Genomic DNA, 20,645 nt, shown 5'->3' on the forward strand with positions numbered 1-20,645 from the left:
GTATGCACCATGACGTCACGATGTATTTACATCCCCCCTGAGTGTTGGTCAGAAAGTCCAAATACAAAATTTGTTCGGTATTATATCCGAATCCAAGTCAGATTCATCAATGACCGAAGTTCCTTCAAAAGTCTCATGAAAATTGAATTCTTTCAATGGCTTCCATGTCCGAGTTCAAATCCTAATCCACGTTGAGAATAATCGGCCAAATCCTGCTAAAATATTCAAATCGTATTTTTTTTAAATTCAGCTACATGCTAATCTCTGCCTGTTCATTACCCGAATGTATTTCAGCGAAAGCTGTCCCGGTCCTGACGGGTTTTCGAAGCCAACATCGGAGTCTTACTCTGAAAGGAAATATCCATATCCCACCGGGCTGAACCCACGCCCTCAAAGTATGCCTCAGCTGAAACGGCTCAAAACGGCCATCAGGTACGGCGCCAAAGGGGTAAGTATTGAATTTGCGTCCGAAGCTAGTCAGCAGGGAAATCAAGAATCGCCTTTTCAGTTTGTGGCGCACCCGAACTGCCAGCAGCAGCTTTTGCGACTGTGGCAAAGGAATTTGACTTGGCTGTGGCAAGGGAAGGTTTATAACAAGTTCTTTTTCGCCGTGGCGGTAACCGTCTTCATGCCAATGGCAGCGTTGACATATATACTGGCGCCTTGTACCAAGGTATGTCAAGTATAGTGCGTGCTTCATCGCAGCGCACTGTTCATATGTAGGCCTATTGTATATGCCCAGAGGTAGTTAGTAACGAAGTACATCTACTTTTTTTTGGAGTTCTCAAGTACGTTTAACCTGCTTGTACTTTACTCTGGTGGTTGTTGGGTTATATTTGCGCTTCTATACTTTGACACCTTCTTGAAAAAAAACTACGTTATTTATCAATTTGGATTTTGAGAAGTAGGTAGTTGTTCCGGAATGAGTTTGTATGACTTTTATATGTAAAATTCTTATACAATTATAATGTATATAAATTGAGGAAAACTTTTTTCTTATATTATTGAGCTACGCCGTATACGATGCCGTGAGTGTCATTTACAAAGACCATTGGTACGCCATAAAAGTTTTTTTTCGTTGGAAATTGTCCAAATTTCTGCACATAATTAGTTTGCGTCCTCTCCCATCCAGCCCCTTGATGCCGTAAATTGGGTGATTTTTTTAAAGTGTTCGGAATTAGGTCATGGACACTTCATACCTTTTCAGCCTTTTGCATTGATCACGTTTCATGTCTTTTTCAGGCCGGAATGTTGGTGAAAAGTCCGTTTTTTAAATTTATATCACACGCGATGTCGTATTTTCAATTTTTGGTACTACTCGTCGTAAATTCGTCAGACAGGTGCGTACACCATTTGTGAAAACTTTTTTTTTCATTTACCTACTATCGTGATTGAACCTTTGAAATCACATGAGTATAATAGTTTCATATTTTTATTTTATTTTAATCCATATCTAAAATCCTTTACTGCATTATACTCTGTTTAAAGTGCACATTTGTTCAAATTATATCGCTTTATGTAGCAATAATCACATATTTCAGATTTGAAGGCGGTTTCTTACCCACGTGGTTTTTAGTGCATCAAACCAAACCGGAGGGAAGGTACACAACTTTCACTTGGTGTGAGGTCCTCATCATGCTCTACGTGCTAGGTACGCACATATTGTCTCTACCCCCGTGTATAGTCGTTTGGCGTCTGTACATTAACTGCAGCATACTCGCAATCCAGGCTTCTTGTGGAACGAATGTCACGAAGTTTTTGACGAGGGCCCGAAGGAGTATATGTTCAAGCTGTGGAACATCATCGACTTTTGTATGCTGTCGATTTTCCTGGCGTCTTACGCATTGCGAGCGTTTTCCTACTACCGTGTAAGTATGAGACATAAGCTGGTCCGCTATGATAGGCCTACAATATATTCTCTTTTAGTAGGATTTGTCCTCTTTTCTCAGGAAAGTGAACCGTCCTTAGATGATACCAATAGGTATTTTTTCGCATTTCCAGTTAAATTGCATATACTTTCTACAAAACTTTTAGGCGAGACGTATTTATTTCCCCAAAATTACTGTAGCCAGCCTATCAGTGGGATAAGTTTCAAGGATTTTGACGGTTGCATAAAATTCAGTGATATTTCGTAAAACAATTTCACGATATCGTTATAAATGATCATTACATATTGGCAACGGTTGAGAGGGCCGCAAATATATTCATGGGATGAATGTATAAAATAAGTTTGATTTGTTCTTTTTGTGTCTGTTATTTTTTGTAACTATTGTCTGCAATATCCAATGAAATTGAAGGTATCATCAAACTCAAACAAACAATTCTATAATATTCTACTTTCGTTTAGTTGCCGGCAAGAAATGTCCTCTTTGGGGGTTCTGAAAATATGGTAAGCCTACCTAAGAGGGTACCGGTATGAAGTGGTGGTCAGTAACGAAGTAATTTTTTATAGAACTCATGTAGTAATTTTTGGGGGTTCTCAAAGTAGGCTTTGCCTATAGTTGCAGTACTCATGTGGGATTATGTTTTCATACTAGTTCCTCTTTGACTTATGAAGCAAAACTACTGTAATTACTTTTTAGAATAAATTGGAAAGAATCGACAATCGTATAGACCAGTGGTTCTTAACCTTTTTTCTTCCAGCGCCCCCTTTCAAAAATTATCGTGCTCCAGCGCCCCCCCCCCCCAACTTCATATTGTAAGGAATGTAATAAAGACAATGATTAAGAGGGAGGGCCGTAACAGCACTTCGTTAACCCCCCTAAAAACAATTGCCTTGCGCACCCATAGCGTGATAAACCGAACTTCTGAGGGCTTCGCCCCCACGAACCCCATATCGTGATTTTGATGGTCAGCAAAGTTTGTGTGGCCTGGTCGCCCTAAGTACCAAAATTTTCCATAATGCATGAATGAATAGGTTGTAATTACATATATAAGTCGCTATATAAACTTTTTATCCTCTCAGCCCACGTAATCAGATTTACCAGTAGCACTGAGTGAGCTGTTGTATAGGAAAATAAAGGGCACGTAATTATTAATTAAACATATTCGGGCGTGCCCACAAGTACAATTATTCGTTACCAGGGCCGTAACAGCACTTCGTCAGCCCCCCCCCCCCCCCCCCAAACTAAAAGCGTTGGTCCTGGGCCCCATCGGGTGATAAACCAAACTTCCGGGGGACTTCACTCCCAGACCCCCATTAGGCTGTCCGCTATTTGCTGATAGCCTATTAGGTATCTACATTGGGTGTCCATTTACTGAGGCAGCTATTCTCGCCTATTCGCGCGAAGTGCGAAAAAATTCACTAATTAATGATTGAATTGGTCAATATCACCGGGTATTGCATGTAAATTGAGATCAATTTTTATCCTCTCTCTGCTCACGTAAACACATTTACCGGTAGAGCTGAGTGAGGTGCAATGTTCCCTCTAAGCTGCGCACGTGCGCAGTACTGACACGGTCTCTGCACACAGAAAATCTACGTTGCGCACAACAAATCCGGAGTTATTACCTTTTTTAAGTCGTTACGCACTGTTGTCCAAGGGTCAGCGCAGTGAGTCGTTGAGTGTGCGCAGACTAATCAAAACTTGAAGCGAACATTGTGAGGTTTCTTGGAAACTGTAGGGCCCGTTACTAATAATTAAACATATTCGGGCGGGCGAACCCGTTGGTATGACTTCGTTGCATAATGTTATTTCCTGACCCCCTGTCTGCAATATCAAAAAATATAGAATCGCTCAACGGGGATATCGTCCAGCAGGAATATCCCTGTCGCCCAATCGTACCAAACTAAAAGACGCACACGATTTCAGGTTGATATTTCTTTACTGACATATAATTTTTCCCTGCCAGATGGAATTCGTCTTCTGGGGTTCTGATTGCCAAGACAGGAACATTCGGTGTCAGTCATTTAGGCGCCCATGGACAATTAAACCTATATGTATTTTGAAGGCTATATGTAACGACGTTTTCGGTGTTAATTCGCTCTGAATACTCATTAAGGATATGTCCTATCACCACATCATCTACTGCGAAGCCATTTTTCTCCAGCGCCCCCCATACCGCCCCCCTGAGCCCAGCGCCCCCCATATCGCCCCCTGAGCGTTTCCGCCCCCCTTCAAGATCGCCAGCGCCCCCTGGGGGGGCGCTGGTGGCAAGGTTAAGAACCACTGGTATAGACAATGTTCTATTCAAATCTCTATTGGTTGCGTACGATTGCCCCTGTCTAGTGACAGCAGAAAGCATTCGGGTTCATTTCAATATGAGTATATTATTCAAATGTATATTGAATTTCTGTACTTCCAAGAAGCTCTTTTTCAAGTTGGCATTTTCTCAAGTAGAAGGTAACTTTGGGATATGTTTACGTCACGCTTCCGAGTGAAATTGTCATATCGACTTGGCGAAGTAGCCCACGTGTGACGGTGACCTAATATATTTTCAAAAATTGAACCTTTTTGCTGTGTCGTCAGTCATTTTGCGTTGGTTGCGAAGATAGGCTGTGAAATTCCGAAGTTAGCCAACTCAGATTAACTGCTACAAGTTTCAAATCCAGCCTAATTTACTTTTTGAAACTTGGTGATGCTTTTCTTATCTTCATTTTCTACTCCAACTTGCAGCATTTTACGTTTTGTAAATCACTACTTTTTTGTGCTGGAGTAGAAATTTACATCGTATAACTTCCGCTTTTCGTTGAGTACCAACAATGACTATTTTGACCACCGATTCCGGTATGTACCCTAACAGCTGCGATGCATTTCTGCGTTCGTAGGTGAATCAGGCTCAGATGTGGTGGGACACCGAGTTTGGAGAGAACGTATCGCGACTGTACTACTCGTACTCGAATAGCACGCTTTATATCAACGGCACAATACACCCGTACAACGTGTCGGATCAAAATGGATACTACGCTTACAACAACGCCGGTGGGTAGAGATAGAATACATTACGTTTCTGTTTTTTTTTTCTGTGGCAATGCGTAATGCAGCGAATAGAATGCTCGGCCGCAGCAATGAGCCGCAATCACCATGTTGTTAGGGGCAATCGTCAGCAACTATTAGAGCGATCGTACCCATTAAGCTTTCAATTAGATATATTATACCTGCTGTCTATTTTCACACAACTTCTGATGGTACCTATATTAACATGAACTTTGCGAAGCGCAAAGAAAATTTGGCCAGAAAACATTCCACATTTTATTGGTTTTCAAAATAATCTTGGGCTATAGATATAGCGTATAGGCCTAATTCCGTACTGCATCTCATTCCCCCTGGTTTGGTGTTTCGAACACCCAAGATGTCCATGTCCAATGTCCATGGACCCCTTGTTAAGAACACATGTTTAGAGAATTGAAGGTGATACGATTGTTGATATGCAATGTTCTTTACAATTCTCTACTAGTTGCTGACGATTACCCCTGACGAGTGTCAGCCAAAAGTATTCGGGTTCATTTCAACATCAATATTGAATTATTCAATTGTATACTGACGTTCAGCACCCCCCAAGAGTTATAGTTGTATGCATTATCATGACATTTTTGAATGAATCTGTGTCACCTACCGGATATAGACTTGACTTTGGGTGCGATACAAAAGGCTGCATTCTGACTAAGACTTGAAATTGGAATCCAGACAGGCAAATTCCTCACGTCCCGTGCCAATCATCGGAAATATGCAAGCATTAGCGACTGCCATTTTTGCAACACGAAAATCAATAAAAAATCCCAACGCAACCTGTAAGGCGTGCATGAAATTTTACGACAGATTATCTGAGCCTTGTCGTGTGATGAATTGCCGTTGCGTTCGTTGGCGCCGCCAGCTCTTTATATCGTGGAATTAATTATTCAAACTTTGACCTATCGCAAACTTGCATCTCGGCATCGCATTATGGATAGACTTGACGCCTACAGTTCGGATCATTGATAAGTCCGTCGTTTTGTCCTGCGGGAGAAGGAACACCATCAGTTATCATTAGTGAAATCCCTGGCTTTGTCTGCTAATATGGCGGTGTTGCGTGCCTTTTTCAGATCGGAGATACTGGGAGGGCACGGATCCACAACTATTGTCTGAGGCTCTGTTTTCGTTTGCGATCGTGCTGAGCTTTTCCAGAATCGCTTACATTCTGCCTGCCAACGAAATGTTCGGGCCTCTGCAGATATCACTGGGAAGGTGGGGATGAAAACTTCCGATTCACTTCCAATCGAACTCGGGTACAGCAAATCGCATCGGATCACTTTTCTTAAATTAGATCTATTTTAAACTGCACAGATCGTCTGTAAGTGTGTCATGCAGGGTACAGTTGTCGATGTATATGCCGCAAAAATAACATGATCAAAACAGACAAACGTCCTATTCCTACTGTAGTCTTTGTGTGACCGCGAATGCTTTTGAACGTTTTGGGTATTGGTTGTGAACTTGCGATTACTGTGATGTGGGCTATCGCAACACCATGCGTATTTTGCGAGTTTAGTACTGCGGTTACGAGGCCGCGAGGTGATAATCGTGCATACTTAATCCGATGGTTCGACGCTATAGGGTCCTGCAAAGCTCTACACATTATTTGGTGATTTACGAACAGTCTCGAAACAAAGTGCTGTGCTGAAAGTAGGCTGTTAACGGAAACCACGATACTTTCGGGGTGTGAAGGACGACAGTAGTCGAAATGCCACTTATACCAGAACAGACTGGTCCCATCTTTCCCGTAACAATTTCGGATATCTGAGAAATCCTTTGTTTCACAGGACGGTATCCGATATCATGAAGTGGGTGGTGATATTTATGCTGATATTCGGAGCGTTCATGCTCGGTCTGTTCAACTTATATTCGTATTATTCCGCAGAGGGTGCCAAACACAGCAAATCTTTCACTTCGTACGTATGCCACCCAACACCGCATGATCCTCCAGTTGCACAGCTGGCTTTTCTATCTTGCACAGGCTCGAAGAGACTTTCATTGCTTTGTTTTGGTCCATGTTCGGATTAGCTGATTACAAAGGCGTGGAAGTCAATTATACACATCCTTACACGCGGCTTGTCGGGTATCAGCTGTATGGGGCCTACAACATCATCAGCGTGATTATCATGTTGAACATGCTGATCGCTATGATCAACAGCTCCTATTCTGATGTTGAGGTGAGGTTAACGCGTGTGTTGTATGGTTTATGATGGATTTTGAGGCTTTAGGAATGCTCAGAGATAAAGGAAACAGTCGTTAATAAAATTGCTGTAGCCGTGGCCCACTAAGCTTATATATTTTGAATTGGGCACATCTTGGAGTTTGACTCGAAATGTATAGAAAGATATATATCGGTGATTAACGTAATGTGACATAAGAACAGGGGATATGTCATTATAGTGTTGTGTTCGTTATACTTTCTTTTATAACCAAATTAGTGTACCGGTTCGTCAACTGTGCGTTGTAATATGTCGCTTACATGTGTCCCAGGTCGTAAGTCAGAGCGACAGAATTCTGTCTATATTTAAAATTTTGTTAACTGCATTTACTAACGCTCGATCGCTATGAGAATTTTCGATACGCTGTAAGTTTAATAACTCTGGCAACATGAATATACTGTTTGCTGGAATAGAATTACCCAGCGAAGAGAACTAATAAAACACCACTGAACTTCAAGTACGTAGCTTAGTAAAACTTGTTAAAGGGAATGCCTTTTGAGGCAGTCCAAAATGTACTGTGCAAGTTATGTGTGAGGAAACATCAAGGATACGTACTCACGGTAGCTATAGATAGCATTTGGAATCCACTCAGACGTGAACTTCTTGTACTTGTATTCTAGTAAGTTAAACAGCAGAACTTGTACGTTTGCCCGGAGTACATGCCTATTTCTCTTCATACCACTTGAGAGTTAATTCGACGCAGACATTCGATACTGGTCCGACCTGATCTTGATTCGTGACTTCGTTGCTGTACAGAAAGACGCGGATGTGGAGTGGAAATTCGCAAGGTCGAAATTGTGGCTCTCGTACTTTGACGAAGGCAAAACGTTGCCGGTGCCGTATAACCTCTTGCCAAGTCCGAAGTCGGTGTTGGCGTTTTCGCGGAAGATCCTGGGGATATGCAGGTGATGGTCGAGTGACGAATGGTATAACCTAGTCCTAGTGGTTCCCAAACTTTTTCGGCTTGTGGCACACACACACTTACTACATTTGTTTACAGCAAATCCTGAGAAGTATTTTTGAAGTCTTCATATGTGTGTAGCTATATAGACGCTACCGATAATAACCCAGAGGTATCCCGTTGCTGTCTAGATGCCTGCGAGCCATCTGCTGCTGCGTAAAAACGAGGAAAAGGTCCGACTCGCGACAATACAATTGCTGGAATGCGAGGATCGCGAAACGGCAACTAGTGAGAGAGAAACCGCCCACCGACCCGAAATCTTCAGCCCCGGCCGGAAACGGCGACCAGCGAACGATGGTATAATTACTGAGTAGTCTCGGAAGCAGGCCCGATCAGTTTCGTTGGGAGGGTATAATAATGGTTATAGGACCCGAACTACACTACGTGGTCGGATTGAAATTTGAAGTGTACGCGTTAGAGTGACAAGCTGGCCGAGAATGAGAACATGCGGGATATAAAAGTACCGTATAAGAGTGGACATTTTTATCCGGAGATATTGTCTGGATTTGTATCTCATTTCTCGCTGAGCTGTATCAAGATCTGAACGTGTAATTTTAACTTAATTCTGGTTCGAAGCTCAACTTCGGAACGTTATGTAAATTTGGAATTGCTGAACCCGTTCAAATCAGAGGTAAGGGTCGGGGCTTGATCATCAATTGGGTAGATTTTAGTAGTTTTGGGCATTTGAAAGTTATTTGACTCGAATTCGGGTTATCTGGAATCAGCAACACCGATTTATCGGTTATGGGCATCGGTGATATATCGAAATTTGGATCCACGATATGTAACAGTCGCTATGGCTATGGTTTGGTCATCATGATACCATCATTTCAGAACATCACATGATTGCGATAAAATGAAGAGATAAGAAGGAATCAAAACGACTTGCATTAACCTTTAAAACAGACACGAAAGTAGAAGATAAATCAAAATGCAATTTTACAATTGAGAGCTGATCGCCGAGCCTTTGTATTTTTCTTTACATTTCCAAGTTGATTTACGTACACGCAGAAACGCGCGGACACCACAGTATCGGGGTCGTTCAGTCGTTGGAAGGAACTTGGTACTCGGAAAAGGATGGACGAGCCTTCTAAATACCAGGTGAGCATGTGAATCCAGCGTTAAGTTAATGAGAAGTCGAATAATCGCATCTCACGCGACCTTCTGAATAAGGAATGCCGTTTAAATATTCATTGTTGGTAGGCCTACTCGGTTACAAGTAATAGCTGACTTCAGGGTAAGTCGAAAGGTCTATCTGAAATAGAAGTTAGGGAACAAAATGTCGGTAATTACTCAAGTAGATTGTAAACAGGCTCCGCAGGCTTTTCGCAATCAATCGCCAGTGACCACATCAGTGACGTGCGGTCCAATGGGACAAGTGAGGCAGTGCCTCACCTGTCGTCTGGATGAGTAAGTGAAAATTGTGAAACCCATCCATGAGTCGTGATTATATTGATGTTACACATCGATGTTCATAAATAACTAAATTTGAGCATTTTAGTCATCCAACATCATCGATTTACATCATTATTATTCAAAAATACAGCACGAAAGGAGAGGTGAGGCACGGGCGGGTCGTGCCTCACCTGCAACTATGCAATTTATCATAAATAGCTCGGAATTCTTAAAAACTGGTATCAATGAAATGGTATGGTCACACTGATTCCGAAAATATAAATATTAACAGTGTCAGGGCACCAGAACCCCCATAAATCGCCAAGGAAGTTGACCTTCGCCTCTATTACAAACAATGCTATCATAGAGAAACAATGGCTAGGTGAGGCACAAACGAATCTGCTTCATGCACTATTCGCTAACAATTGGACAATCGAAACGCAGTGAAACGCGCTATCGATTTCGGAATCCAACAGTCTTGTAGGAATTATATAAGTAGCGACAGCCAATGCGTAATTCGCAGTCAATACATTCCCTTACTTATGTAGCTGTTATGTATTTTGCATCCATAGCTACGTTAAATTGTGGTATATGATAGCTACTTGCATAGGCTGCATTGTCGTTGTGTGTGTCCTTTATGCTGTGCTCGACTGCAACTGCAATCCCTTTAACCCCTAATTGTGGTATGTGATTGTGATAGCGATATACTTACAAAGCCTGCGTTGTTGTTTGTGGTCAGTGGTGCCACTCCTAAACACTAGATCTAGTTTATTTTGACTTGACCTAGTGCATTTTCTTTCGAAATTCGGCAAATCTAGTGTTTTTTTACTGAAAAAAATTGTATCTCAGCGTGCTTTTTTGATGTTCTTCGAATAATTTATACCGGAAGGCCTACTTGAAGAGATAATAATTATTAAATCAAATTTGCCCATTTAGCACAATAGCGACCAGTCCTACATGTATTATAGAATGTGGAATTGCATCGGCTATCAGTGTGCAAAGAAAATGCTCTCTATACCCGCTGCTGTTGTTATTCACATTTCAGGTCTCTTTATCAGGTGCTTCACGTGCTTGCGTGCGTGTTGTGTGTGTGGGGGGGGCGTGCCTCACCAGCCATGAACCTCACCGCACGTCACTGGACCACATGCATAAGCGAAGGGATGCCCAGGGGGCGAAGGATCTCTTATAATATCCGCCGCACCCCTAATTTCCCACTTATTCATAATGACGTCATACCTTTTCAATGCGTTGCAATGAAGAGTCGACGTGGAAGAATACGTATTTACCCCCAATTTTCAAACCACACGAATTAATTAGAAAGCGTGATGCATACCTTGAAAAATCCGTTTGTTCGCAGCAAGTCATGAGAAAAATTGTGAAGAGGTTCGTTATCATGGCCCAGGCGGAAAAGGCCAGAGATGAAGTGAATGAAGGTAGGAATTAGTTCCGTTATATACTATAATGGTATATCGGTATATACGCAACAGCATGGCGGTAAATACAATCAATAATCGTCACATTATATTTGGATCCGACCAAGACGCACACAAAATGTACAATGCGATTTACAAGACACACAATGCGTTGCAATAAACAGACAGCGGATGCCGAACGACCAACCAGTTATATATATATCGACTTTTCAATTAGATAAAATAAAAAAGGGCAAAAGAAAACAGGAGACAAAAGAACATCGAGATAACCAGTTTTGGACTCGTGTTAAGTGTCTCCAACGTAGGCGGTCGTGGGCGTCTTCAAGTGACAGCCCGTGTTGCGCTAGATCAGTCTCCATTGTCGAGCGCCATGTTCTACGATTCCAGCCACCTCTGCGCCATGGCTCCGTGGGAATGTGATAGATGATGGCGGCGGCTGGTTGCTCGTCTTGATGCCGCACTAGATGGCCGATTAGGCGGAAGCGTCGGTCAGCTGCCAGTAGATGGCATGGGACCGTTCCTGTGAGTTCTCGCAATGCGTTCGTGGATGTATGCTCCGGATGGTGAATGCCGAGTGCATAGCGGAGGAGTGCGTCGTAGTTAGCGTTGAGCGTCTTAGCCAGCTTCTCTGTCAGCGTGAGTGCCTCTATTCCGTAGAGAAGAACCTGCTTGACAGTGGCACGGAAGATGCGGGTCTTGAGCTGGGTTGAGGCACTTGAATGGAAGAGGCTATGTAGCCGTCTTGCCGCGCCCCAGGCCTTTGCTCGCCTCGCCTTGAGCGCTTTTCTAGAGTCAGCGACGTCAATACCGAGGTATACAAAACTCGTTACATACTTGAGATCGATATCTCCCAGTTGAATTGGTGTCGCGTTCTCCGGTAGAACTGGTATGGCCAGAACCTCAGTCTTCTTAGCGTTGATCTGGAGGCCAACAGGAGCGGCGGCGGCCTCTAGCTGGTTAATGAGGCGCTGTGCCGATGCGGTGTTCGGGGCAAGCAGGGCTAGGTCGTCTGCGTAGGCAAGAATACCTACGTGGATTGCCTCACGAGTCGTGCGCGTGCGCGTTCCTTGCCGTGGCCGCCATTCAAAGAAGTTCCTAGTATTCGGGAAGGCCGTTCGTAGCACGAAGTAAAGGATGACCACGGACAAGAATGGTGCCAGGGTGTTACCTTAAAGCACACCAGCCGAAGTGTTGAAATCTCCGCTTGGGCCGTCATCTGTTCGGACTCGCGCTCGTGTGCCAGTGTAGAGGGCCATAATGGCGTACGTTATCACCTCAGGAATTCCATAGAATCTGAGGATCTCCGCCATGGCTGGGCGCGAGACCGAGTCGAAGGCTTTCGCGAAATCAACGAAGACGGCCACAACATTCTTTTTGTGTGAGCGGCAGGTGTCAATTATTGTGCGCAGTGCCAGGATGTGCTCTGTTGTACCGCGAGATGGTCGAAATCCATTCTGAGCTTGGTAGAGAGTTGCTCACGTATGCGAAGGAGCAGTACTCGGTCGAACAGCTTGGCAGCGGTCTGCATCAGGGAGATGCGTCTGTAGTTCGCCCAGCGAACCAACCAGTTGGGGTCACAGTTTTCTTCGATGTTAATCTTTCTTCGCGGGCATTCGTTGCTCTTTTCCTTCTCTGGTCTTCTTTGTGTTTTTGTCGCCGTGAGAACAGCCCCACGGGGAACGAGGAGCCCAGAATAACCTCGGACGGCGGGACTTGAACCCTGGCCGCCTTCGCAGATGGTGTCGACGCTCACCGCGACACCATCTCGTGCGTTCGCTGAAAACTATACATATCAATTATGCAGCAGACACGGTGAACATAGCGTCTCAAATTACTATAACCGCAATACTTCACACGTTTAGAACCCTCAAACAAAGATTTGAATTGATACCAGAAGCGCATATTCAGAAAACAGTCCAGTGTCACTCATTATGACGTTACAGCAGTATGTATGGTGCGGAAAGCTGAAAGAAGCACCTTTTATGTTTATGTTCTACACATCATTAAAGAGCAGACCTGGGCAAAGTGCAGCCCGCGAAGCTATTCTGTGCGGCCCGCGAAAGGTTGCTTGTAATTCAAAACACGAAACTTGCTTTTGGAATGACTAAAACCATAGTCTGTATCAAATGTAAATTCGTGTACTTTGAAGCCTGTTCATTAATATGCCACAATTATGCTGCCTATTTACCTCGCATGCGTAATCCATATTCAAAATAAAGGAAATGTGGCAAATTATGACTAGCAATTGAAGTCACAAGAAAAAATTATTTAAATATAGTTTAGTTCAAACCTTCTTCGTTGCCATTGTCACTGTGACAATGCCACATTGTGCATTATACGGCATGCGTTTCAAATTGTTACGTGATACGTGTCTAAATCCCAAATTCGTAAACCGTTTCCGAATCCCCAATTCGTAAAGCAAATCAATCAGTGCTCGCGATTACTATGCGACTCATCATATCTATCACCCAGGCCATAAAGGATTAACGGGCATGCCAAAAAAGAAAGCCGAAACGGGCATGCCAAAAAAGAAAGCCGAAAACTGAAATTCAAAGAAGGTTTAGGTTTAGACTAGAGCACTAAATATTTGTGGAGTCAGGGGTAAACCCGTCCTTTTAGTTTTTGCGGAGCATGTCGCCAAGATTAAGGATATTAAGTAAAGTCGGTCTTATGACAAAAACACGAAACACTCAGTCAAGAGAGGGCGAAGTTCAGAAAAACTGCAAGCTTTACTCAACATAAGGGCTTTTTAAGCTGCACAGGACACACTGCTCGGAAGGTAGCGACCACGCAAAACAAGCTTTGTACTATTGCATACGCATTTCAGTGCAGTGGTTCTCGAACTGAGGGGCGTTGAAGCATCAGAAAGGTGGCGCGAAGCCGACGTTTATTGAAAAAAATTTAAGCGCTTCGCGCGATTTCCCTCCAGCGTTTCGTTTTGACTATATGTATTCTGCGACCTTGATATTTCAGAATTCTCTCATCAACAGCCAGAACCTTCCATGCCATCAAACTATCCGTTGGTATTGTTAGCTTTCTGGTTACACTATCTAATATTTTGTAATATCTTGATATGGGGAGCGCGACATGTTTCATTCTCATAAAGGAAGGCGTGCCTAAAAATGCTTGAGAACCCCTGTTTTGGAGTCTTCATAGAAGAACGTGGACAGCGGTTTAAGAGAAATGAAAATATGTCATGTTTACCGTTGTTTCCAATCATGACGGCAAATAGATATTTTTTAATTATCCGTCAGTTTCTCATTTCTAAACATCAACATATTCACTGAGCAGCATTTACTGAGCAGCATTTACTAACAATGTAATTTAGTTATAAAATTACAAGGAGCTGGAGAATATAGCTAAAATTTTCCACTCGGCCCGCCAACGTATTTTCTACTCCTCATTTGGCCCGTGGAGGAAAATAATTGCCCACCCCTGTTAAAGAGTATTACTGGGTCCTTTCTCGACCATGCCCATTTCATTGTACTGCGTCACAATGCTGTGGGTTGATCACGGATTCACACAATTATGTGTCATTTCCACTAACGTACATGGTTTCGCATGTTGCAATACGACCAATCGAGGTTTACGGACTTCCACTGTAGTCACGATCTTCCCGCTATTTTTCGAAGGCGAACTGTTGGAAATCAAGCATGACATCAGCAGTCTGAGATTCGAACTTCTCGAGAACAACGCGCTCTACGGCGAGGAGCTGAGGAAGATCAACGCCCTGCTTCAGAAATCCGTTAAGACCGGATTTCGCACCGACGCGAAGAACGAAGAACCGTCAAGGTAGAATGGTGAATGACTAGCTCAAACGCGGTACCATTCTTTGTTATTTGAGATGAGCTGCCCACTAAGTCCGTTCTCAAGATTACCCGACCTCGATCTGACATATTAGCAACCTCGCCTATCGACACATGCACGTCATTCATTTTCATCACTGGTCGTTTTATGATGTTATCTCTTATTTCCATCCAGTGTCAGTTAGGGGTGTTCAAAAATAACTTCGATGTTCAAATTTCACTGGCTACTTTAAATTTGGGCAGGATCGTTTCTACAGACAAGCTAACAATTTCATATGTTGAACAGAAAATTTTGAAACAATTTTTATTTATTTTTTATATAATAAATCTAAAACTGTTTTCCTTTGTAGCAATGCGGCTACTGGTTGGAATTGAACCACATTTGGTGTGCAGAGTTTTTTAGCCAACCTAACAACTTTATCAAGTAACCGTTGAAATTGAAAAAAATAATTTCAACACCCCTCGTGTGTGCGTGCCTCATATTTGCATCGTCTAGCTCAGTGATTTCAAAGACTACTCAAGTCGTTTCGACGCCTTCCTATGTTTCCATTGTATCACTGTCTTGTGGTGTTTTGAATTGATGAAAATCCTAATAAATTGTTGCTGACACTGATACTATACGGTGTATGGTATACGCCGTATACGGGATTCACTGGGGATGTTGGCCACCGCACGATGACGGCTGACTCGGATCTGGATATGATTGGGGACGAGGGTCGAGAGGTGGTCGGTACCCAGTGCTTCAATTTTTGGAGTACTCGAGCAGGTTTTGCCTTTCGTGCACTACTTGCTCAACTGGTTGTGTTTTAGATGACTCCACTTCTACTTGAAAAGTTCTTTTCGGCCTGCACTCCAGAGCAGTTGTTCTGAAGCGGTGTGCCATTTACGTCTCGCAAGGGTGCCGCGAGAGATTACTTCGAAATTCGGAAATTATGCGCAAAATAATTCTAGTCTATAGCGAACGATCAATACTCTAAATCAGAGGTCTCAAACACGCGGCCCGCCAGGGCATATTGTGCGGCCCGCGACGACATTTTAGATTTTTAATAATTTGACAATGTATAAGTGTCACATATATCATTTCAGGTTATAAAGTTAAAATTCCCTCTTATATTGCTCCGAAAGCCTTAAACTATTCATCAAACTTCACTATCACATCAATTGCAAACGCTGTACCATGCAGTGGAAGATTCACTGTTTCGCCATATTTCCAATTCATGATGACAAAACCTGACCCTTAGACGATTCGTGACTGAAATTTGTGAGTTGGACTTGGACTTGGACGCGACCTTTCTTAGAATTACTCAGACTCGGGCTAACTCGATGGCAGAATGAAATTGACTCGAGTGGACTTGGAGTGACTCGGAATGCCGTGAATTTGTTAGAACCATGGACGCAGCAAACTAATCGCGTATCAGGGGAATAGTAATAGATCAGAAGGTCGCTTCGTATTTCGCTAACGAAGCAAGTTGTTATGGCAACCATTGGCAATCTGTTAGTTACTTCTTTAGTCGCTAAACCATGTTATTAAGGCCACTTAAAGGTACCGAGTACCGTAGTGGTACGCTCCAACGATGTAACAGCAATGGGCCGTTCGGCGTTCCGACATTTCAATCATAGAACACATTCATTAATATATTTATATTATATTTATATTTTTTTCTGCTCCTAGATTTGAAGATATTTGGACATGAGATTAATAGCCTACTTATCAGTAGTATACCCGAATCCTGGATTGGAATTACAATGTTCAAGTTAAAAATGTTTTGATATCCGATCAGTCTCTATTATCAATCTGTTAAATTCAAAATATTCATAGTAGCTGAAAAATAATAACCCGATGTCTTTTATGATGGCATCATATATTTGTCCGCCCATATGGCGTCTATATCTTATAATTAATATATATCAAGTACAACAACAATTCTATTCAAATAGTTATAAATGTGATGATTCTTTTCGTGTCATGTCTAAATTGATACAAGAGTAAACCACATTTAGACGATGTGTGTTTACTGTCAGTCTGCTGGATCGGCTCACTTTCAATAGGACAATTCATACCCGCAAAATAGGGCCTACTTGGAAACACATGGAATACCCCTATAAATGTTGCGGCCCGCGGCGTCCTCAAAACTGGCAAACTGGCCCGCGAGCACATTTGAGTTTGAGACCTCTGCTCTAAATTGAGCACGGTGTGAAGGTTCTAGACAAATCAAAATTTCTGTCATGCATTCTCGCAATCAATGTCCCCCTTGAATTCGCTATACCCGGCATATCGCGTTCCTTGAAGGCTGAATTCAGTTTTGCATAGTACGTTGATTGATCGCAGAGAAGAGCAGACAGGGCGGCGCCTGTGTGACAACTGACAATGCACTTTTTAAAACCTCATCGTCTTCCTAATCACCAGCGACAAATGAACTCCTTAGAAAGTTACGGTCACGTTTGCACATTCTAATTAGAATCATAGCCATCCACATTGCGATTGTGACGTAGCGTGCCGTCACTACCGCTAACATGTAGGCACGGAGCGCAACGTTATGTTACAGGCGCCGGATTTAAGAATTGAGAAGTATATAGTTGACCAAATTATATCAGTTAACAAATTTCCCCGCCGCTGAGGGTATTATCCCAGTTAGTTGGAAATATAATTTAACTGCGGGGGGGGGGGCTGCCAATAGAACTATTGCGGTATTGCTATCCTTACGCGCAATGTTACCTTTAATTTTGACGAGTCTGCGCACACTCACTAACTCACTGCGCAGACAACAGTGCGTAACGACCGAAAAAAGTCATCACTTCGGATCTTTTGTGCGCAACTTCGATTTTCTGTGCGCAGAGACCGTGTCAGCACTGCGCATTTGCGCACGTGCGCAGCTTAGAGGGAACATTGCTCACGCGTGTTACACGATATCCGTGGAAATTCGTTTGGCATCCATGTATTGTATACACCCCTACGCCTCTCTATTCGTTAGTGTCGATCGTGTTCGGCCTCTTCGATGCGATGGCAAATTACATCGACAATGCGGTAGTGGGCAGAGTTTATTGACAAACAAATCTTATGCTATAGTATCTAAGCGCAGCCCGAAGTTTCAACGAGATCGCAGCAAGCCAGATATGTGATAGCAGAGGTAATAGCTAAATATTCAAAACCTTACACGTAAGCGGAGAAAGTTATTCTGCCGGCTTGCACCAGAATTGTAAAAAAATGTTTATAAGTGAAGCTGCGGAAGAATAAAAAACGATTCCGATGTCACATGATACTATTTGTAGATGTATTTGTGACATGTCCTCAGATATAGCAGATACCGTAATTTCTTCTTTGAAGCAGTGCAAACAAAGCCTACTCGAGTGCTCCGAAAAGGTACAAGTACTTCGTCAGAGACCACCTCTGTACGACTGTGGGAGTGTGGGTGCTCCTCAATATTCTGGTAGCCTGCAGGTGTCGTAAGCCAGAAATAGTTGAGAACCACTGTGCTAGTGTGCCGTTTACCATTTTTAATTTTCGAAGGGTGCCGTTAGGTCAAAAAGGTTGAGAACCACTGCTCTAAAGTCTAGGTTTAATAAAGTAGAAAGTAGTTTGGTTAGTAGTTTGCATCACTTGAACGAGTCCTTTTGATAGTGTATCCATAGCGGTTTCCGGGACACTGACTACTTTACCGTGTCTCTGTTTCAGACCCCCTTCGGAGCTCGCAACTCCCCAGAGAATCTTCGAGAAATCCGCATCCACCGAAGACTTCCCCTCGCCCAGGCAGTACCGCAAAAAGAAAGCATTACACACTCTCTGGAGGAGGCCGCCAGGCGCCGAACCAGACTCGGAACAACCGCAGGCCAGCGCGAATACACCGCTACCAAGCGCCGCTCCGTCCCAGAGCAATTCGCCTGAACACGCGGCTCCCTCTGGAACCGACACTTGGATGTACGCCGACGCCGGGCCTGTCGACGATAGCCGCAGAAGGCAACGTAAGTCTGCTTACATTGCCCCGAAACAAGTCATCAGAAAGCAGTCGCCTTCTCGCCCGTGAGCGCAGTTTTGGCAGCGTTGGAACTCTGCGGCTGTAAAGCCAAAGTCTGCAAGCAGGGTTTGTCTCTACACGATGACCGTGTTAGTGGTTTTGAGAGGCGTTACTGGTTGAAATATGCAAGTTGCTCGCACTCGGAGGGCAACTTTGGTACTGATAAATAGGGCTGAGCAAAATTGAGTATTGAATCATTCGATACTGACTCGCTGGGCGAATTGGGCTTCGAGTTGAATCCAGTAATCGGGCAACACTCATTATGACGCCATAGATGTTTGGAAGATGTGAAAAGTTCCACCACAAATAATATCATTAGGGTTGCCATTTTTTCCAAGATTTTGAAAGCTCCAGTACCGGAAAAGAAAACTGGTGATTTTGAAAACTTTTCGATCGATAGTACTATGCCGAATAAAAAAAAGTTCATCATTTCGGTTCGACCTCCAAATTACCCGCTTTTTTACGATAATGTGTAGTGTTGAAGGTCATCACTTTGACTCTACTCCCGTTGCAACCGATTTTTTTTTTACGAAAATAGAAAGACATTGAGGCTTCCACTGAGGACGTATCGTAACCCTAAATATAATGCAAGTGCTTCTACAGCGCATTAGGGATAATTTCGTGTTTTTAGACCATGCCTATTTCATTGTATGATTGTGACAACGCTGTGGAGTAATCACAGCTTCACAGATATCTCACTCAGCCACTAACGCGCGTCGCATTGTTCTGTATGTTTCGCATGCTGCGATTCGACAAAGAGAGGTTTGAAGGTTTCCGCAATCCGCATATATTAACGTCCGTAGTAAATTAACTCTGAAGAAAGCAAGCGCGTAGGTTCGGTACTCGAAAGAATCGCCCCACTATACGATTCATTAGAATTGAATACTTAATACTGATAACTTTGCACTGTAATTGTGAAATTGTGTTCTTACGTTCGTCTACTTTATTGGGTATAGCAGAGCCGTTTCGCACACCTCAACTGCGACGTTCCTAACTTATTCTTTAGTCTAGTGATTGCGTTCATTGAATGATAGAAGAGTGTTATCCACTTGAGTTCACAATGTTACCTATATTGTTGATCATATATATAATTGTGTATGTAATTATAATAAAATATATTTGTCGCTTAATGTACATATCGCTTATCGTACAAATCGCGCCGAAATGTCTCGCATACGACGGCGGTTCCGCATGCGTGTTTTCGCGGGCCTTCAATATTTTGGTGCAGCATGTCGTTTAGGGTCGGCATCTAGTAGTTATTTTTCGAAATTGAAAAAGAGGCACATTTTTTTGCACATGGATAGAAGATGAGTAGTTGTCGCGAGGTCAATCCGTCTGGCTCATCGATACACGATCACAAAAGCAGGATATAATCTGGACATAGGCGATAGAGTGTGACACACTAGTGACGTATCTTGCTATATACTATAATTACAGGTTTCAAACTTATTAATCTCCATCTGTAAGTCACTGAGTGAGTGTGATCCTGATCCCGAACATTCTAAGCTTCGCTAGCCCTCATCCGAACCCCAATAATAACAATACGCACCACCGCGGATGCCACAATAGCACGGATACCACAGTCGTCGGGCTGGTAGGCGTGTCACATTACTGGTCATGATTTCACACCCCAATGCACATTCGTGTTTTATGACACAGGCAGGCGTGCTGTGATTTCGTGTAGTATATGCTCATCGGTGCTGAAAATAGCACTCGCGTCATATGACACAACAGATATCTCCTATCTCGTCATCGCAAATGATAGCTGTCACTTCTACTTGAATGGAAATGCTGACCTATTACCTATTACCTTACTGTAACACATCTGATGAAAATTGCTTCTTCACACGAAATCATGTAGTAATCTAC

General features: G+C 43.1%; 1 protein-coding gene across 4 annotated transcripts in view; it reads left to right on the forward strand.

Moving 5' to 3' along the window:
* LOC145457794 (short transient receptor potential channel 7-like) overlaps positions 1-19,688 on the forward strand; it is a 53,792-nt gene extending 34,104 nt beyond the window's left edge. For all 4 annotated transcript variants that reach the window (XM_080336079.1, XM_080336080.1, XM_080336077.1 and 1 more), the window contains 15 exons: positions 295-448; positions 509-673; positions 1,243-1,340; positions 1,542-1,651; positions 1,729-1,868; positions 4,769-4,922; positions 6,023-6,164; positions 6,737-6,865; positions 6,931-7,126; positions 7,925-8,073; positions 8,261-8,426; positions 9,141-9,230; positions 10,882-10,957; positions 14,590-14,749; positions 18,437-19,688. In XM_080336079.1, coding sequence (XP_080192205.1) covers positions 295-448; positions 509-673; positions 1,243-1,340; positions 1,542-1,651; positions 1,729-1,868; positions 4,769-4,922; positions 6,023-6,164; positions 6,737-6,865; positions 6,931-7,126; positions 7,925-8,073; positions 8,261-8,426; positions 9,141-9,230; positions 10,882-10,957; positions 14,590-14,749; positions 18,437-18,785 — 2,278 coding nt within the window. In that variant the 3' untranslated portion in view covers positions 18,786-19,688. The remainder of the gene's footprint in view (positions 1-294; positions 449-508; positions 674-1,242; positions 1,341-1,541; positions 1,652-1,728; positions 1,869-4,768; positions 4,923-6,022; positions 6,165-6,736; positions 6,866-6,930; positions 7,127-7,924; positions 8,074-8,260; positions 8,427-9,140; positions 9,231-10,881; positions 10,958-14,589; positions 14,750-18,436) is intronic.
* The last annotated feature ends 957 nt before the right edge of the window (positions 19,689-20,645 follow it).

Source organism: Botryllus schlosseri, chromosome 15 (assembly GCF_051294905.1).
Source record: "Botryllus schlosseri isolate E-star chromosome 15, Bs_hap1, whole genome shotgun sequence".
In the NCBI taxonomy this organism is placed as follows: Eukaryota; Metazoa; Chordata; class Ascidiacea; order Stolidobranchia; family Styelidae; genus Botryllus; species Botryllus schlosseri.